The 3,545-nt window shown below is 49.6% G+C and overlaps 1 protein-coding gene across 1 annotated transcript in view; it reads right to left on the reverse strand.

Moving 5' to 3' along the window:
- Positions 1–7: 7 nt before the first annotated feature.
- The window catches only part of LOC107298965 (short transient receptor potential channel 2-like), a gene marked incomplete at its 3' end in the record, with an annotated part of 25,057 nt that continues 21,519 nt past the window's right edge, over positions 8–3,545 (reverse strand). The window contains exons 7-9 of the mRNA XM_015828323.1: positions 3,350–3,514; positions 1,676–1,850; positions 8–120 (exon numbers count right to left, since the gene is read on the reverse strand). Coding sequence (XP_015683809.1) covers positions 8–120; positions 1,676–1,850; positions 3,350–3,514 — 453 coding nt within the window. The remainder of the gene's footprint in view (positions 121–1,675; positions 1,851–3,349; positions 3,515–3,545) is intronic.

The following is a 3,545-nucleotide window of genomic DNA, read 5'->3' on the forward strand; positions in this document are numbered from 1 at the left end:
TGAGCACAAAGGAAGCCAAGTACATGCTCAGGATGACGATGTCCAGGAAGTTCCACCAGTCGAGCAGGTAGCTGCGCAGCCCTTCGATCCAGACCTCCTTGCACTCAAACCAGAAGAAGCCTGGAAGGACAACGGTGGTCAGGGCAGGAAGCCTCCCAGACCCTCTGTGGTCAACACCCAACAAGGCAGCTGGGCCGCCGAAGGCCCTGCGGGGTCTTCTCCACCAAGCCAACCCAAGGCCTCTTCTCTGCACCTTCAACTAGGGCGGGGCTCCCACCTGTCCCAAATCTCCCACCTTCCGGTTCCAGTCTCCCACAAAGCCCCCTGGTCTTCCAAAAGGCCCCCACCCTCTGCCCCCTTCCTCCCCGTTGAGGGCTCTTCTGGTCCGGTCCTGTTCTGACCGCAAATGGTCCTCTCTGGTGGCCAGGTGGAGGCTGTTAAACGGATCAAGGCATTTCGCTGCCAGGACAACATGGACCTCAACGCTGGCAGCTGAGGAGACCCATCCGATTCTTCCTCCCTCCTCCTCTGTTTGACTCCTCTGTCTTTCTCCTCCTCCTCCTTTCTCCTTCTCCTCCTTCCCTTTTTTCTTCTCTGCTTTCCTTCTCCTCCTTTTTCTTCTCCTTCTCCTTCTCCTCCTCTTCTTTTCTTTCTGTCCTCTTTTTTCTCCTTCTCCTCCTTCCCGTTTTTTTTCTTCTTCTTCTTCTCCTCCTCCTCCTCCTCCTCCTCCTCCTTTTTCTTCTTTTTCTTCCTCTTTCTTTTTCTCCTTCCCATCCTCTTCTTTTTTTTCTCCTTCTCCTCCTTCCCTTGTTTTTTTCTTGTTTTCCTCCTCCTCCTCCTTTTTCTCCTGCTCCTCCTTCCCTTTTTTCTTCTGCTTTCCTCCTCCTCCTCTTCCTCCTTTTTCTTCTTTCTCTTCCTCTTCCTTTTTTCTCCTTCCCATCCTTTTTTTCTCCTTCTCCTCCTTCCCTTGTTTTTTTCTTGTTTTCCTCCTCCTCCTCCTTTTTCTCCTTCTCCTCCTTCCCTTTTTTCTTCTGCTTTCCTCCTCCTCCTCTTCCTCCTTTTTCTTCTTTCTCTTCCTCTTCTTTTTTCTCCTTCCCTTCTTCTTTTTTTCTCCTTCTCCTCCCCTTTTTTTTTTCTTGTTCTCCTCCTCTTCCTTTTTCTCCTTCCCCTCCTTCCCTTTTTTCTTCTGCTTTCCTCCTCCTCCTCCTCCTTTTTCTTCTTTCTCTTCCTCTTCCTTTTTCTCCTTCCCATCCTTTTTTTCTCTCCTTCTCCTCCTTCCCTTGGTTTTTTTTTCTGTTTTCCTCCTCCTCCTCTTCCTTTTTCTTGCTCCCCCTTCCCTTGTTTTTTTCTTCTCTGTTTTCCTCCACCCCCTGCCCCCCACTGGTGGGGACACCAACAGTGAGCGCAAAGGCTGTGATAGGCAGAGGGAAGGCGATGAGGAAGCGGTGCCAGACCAGGCTGTCCAGCCCCAAACGTGAGGATTTGATTGGAATCCAGACCGCCCCCTCCCCACTTTCAGCTCTCCCGCTTCCCTCAGGAGGATCGAGAAGGTGTCTAGGGGAACCTGGACTTCCAGGAAGCAGCCCAACAGGTGCAGAAGGAGCAGAGCCCCCCCCCTTCCTTCCCTCTCCCCTCAGTTTGAGGCGTGGGGGGGTGTCAGCGCTCAGCCACCTACCTGTGACCCAGATCATGTGAAGGGACGTCTCCCACAAGCTCTGGTTGCGCCCCATGAAGACCTCCTGATGGCGCTCCAGGATCAGGGACTCCACCAGCAGGAAGACCAGGAACCAGACGTAGGAGGCCGAGTGCAGCAGGAATTTGATCACCGGGATCTTCAGCATTTTGCCGATCTGCCAGCAGGGAAGGAAGTAACTTTCCCCCCTCCCGAGTTTCTAAAAGGTGGGAGAAGCGTCCCTGAGCCCCCCCCCCACCGGCGCCTCAAACTCCCCACCCGTCAAGAGGGCCATTCTTATCTCATCCCTCTCCAGCCGTCGCACCATTGAGGTTCCTCAGGGTCTGCCCCACTCAAGACAGCCATTAGCTCAGCTGATGCCCAAGGAGTTCCAGGACTTCAAATCCCAGCATTCCTGGCTAAAAGGGCCACTGGCTAGGAATTCTGGGCTGAGCTGAGCTGAGCTGAGCTGAGAAGATGAGATGAGATGAGATGAGATGAGGAGAGGAGAGGAGAAGAGAAGAGAAGAGAAGAGAAGAGAAGAGAAGAGAAGAGAAGAGAAGAGAAGAGAAGAGAAGAGAAGATGATATGATGAGATGAGATGAGATGAGGAGAAGAGAGGAGAGGAGAGGAGAAGAGAGGAGAAGAGAAGAGAAGATGATATGATATGAGATGAGATGAGATGAGATGATGATATGAGAAGAGAAGAGAAGAGAAGAGAAGATGATAAGATGAGATGAGATGAGATGAGATGAGGAGAAGAGAAGAGAGGAGAGGAGAGGAGAAGAGAAGAGAAGAGAAGAGAAGATGATATGATATGATATGAGATGAGATGATATGAGATGAGATGATATGAGATGAGAAGATGATATGATATGATATGATATGATATGAGAAGAGAAGAGAAGAGAAGAGAAGAGAAGAAGATGATGAGATGAGATGAGGAGAGGAGAAGAGAAGAGAAGAGAAGAGAGGAGAGGAGAGGAGAGGAGAAGAGAAGAGAAGAGGAGATGAGAAGAGAAGAGAAGAGAAGATGATATGATATGATATGATATGATATGATATGATATGATATGAGAAGAGAAGAGAAGAGAAGAGAAGAGAAGAGAAGAAGATGATGAAATGAGATGAGATGAGATGAGGAGAGGAGAGGAGAGGAGAGGAGAAGAGAAGATGATATGAGATGATATGATATGAGAAGAGAAGATGATATGAGAAGAGAAGAGAAGAGAAAAGAAGAGAAGATGATAAGATGAGAAGATAAGATGATAAGATAAGATAAGATAAGATAAGATAAGATAAGATAACCTTTATTGTCATTTTCTTACTGTGGGCCCAACGGCACACATCACAAATGAAATTTAGTTGCCCGCTCTCAAACTGAAACACATACACGACACACACCTAAACATACTATGTACAACATATATGTATAGACCCCCCCACCCCTCCACGTACGTAGCAAATCAATATTAAATACTGTCCATCTTGAATAGACAACGGAAGGGTTCCAAAGACCAGGGCAGGGAGAACATCACCCGCTGGGTATCTTGCCTTCAAGCTGTTCGGTGAAGCTGCAGATCCAATCCACACCCACACCCACACCCACACACACCATAAGAGACCACGCTTGCTTGGTCAGCCCTGCTTGGCCCGATCTGGACTCCAGGGACCCACCTTGGATTTGGGGGCGAAGAAGTAGGTCAGGGCGAGGAAGGGCATGGCCAGGAAGATGGAGAAGGAGACGAAGACCTTCCAGAGGCTTTTGCTGCCCCGCCAGCTGGGCAGGCTCCCACACCAGATGGACGAGAGGACTTGCTGGCAGACGGGGTGGGCCACAAACTGAGCCGGGAGGGAAGAAAGAGGGAAGGGA

Source organism: Protobothrops mucrosquamatus, unplaced genomic scaffold (genome assembly GCF_001527695.2).
Source record: "Protobothrops mucrosquamatus isolate PMUCROS unplaced genomic scaffold, P.Mucros_1.0 scaffold4399, whole genome shotgun sequence".
Classification (NCBI taxonomy): Eukaryota; Metazoa; Chordata; class Lepidosauria; order Squamata; family Viperidae; genus Protobothrops; species Protobothrops mucrosquamatus.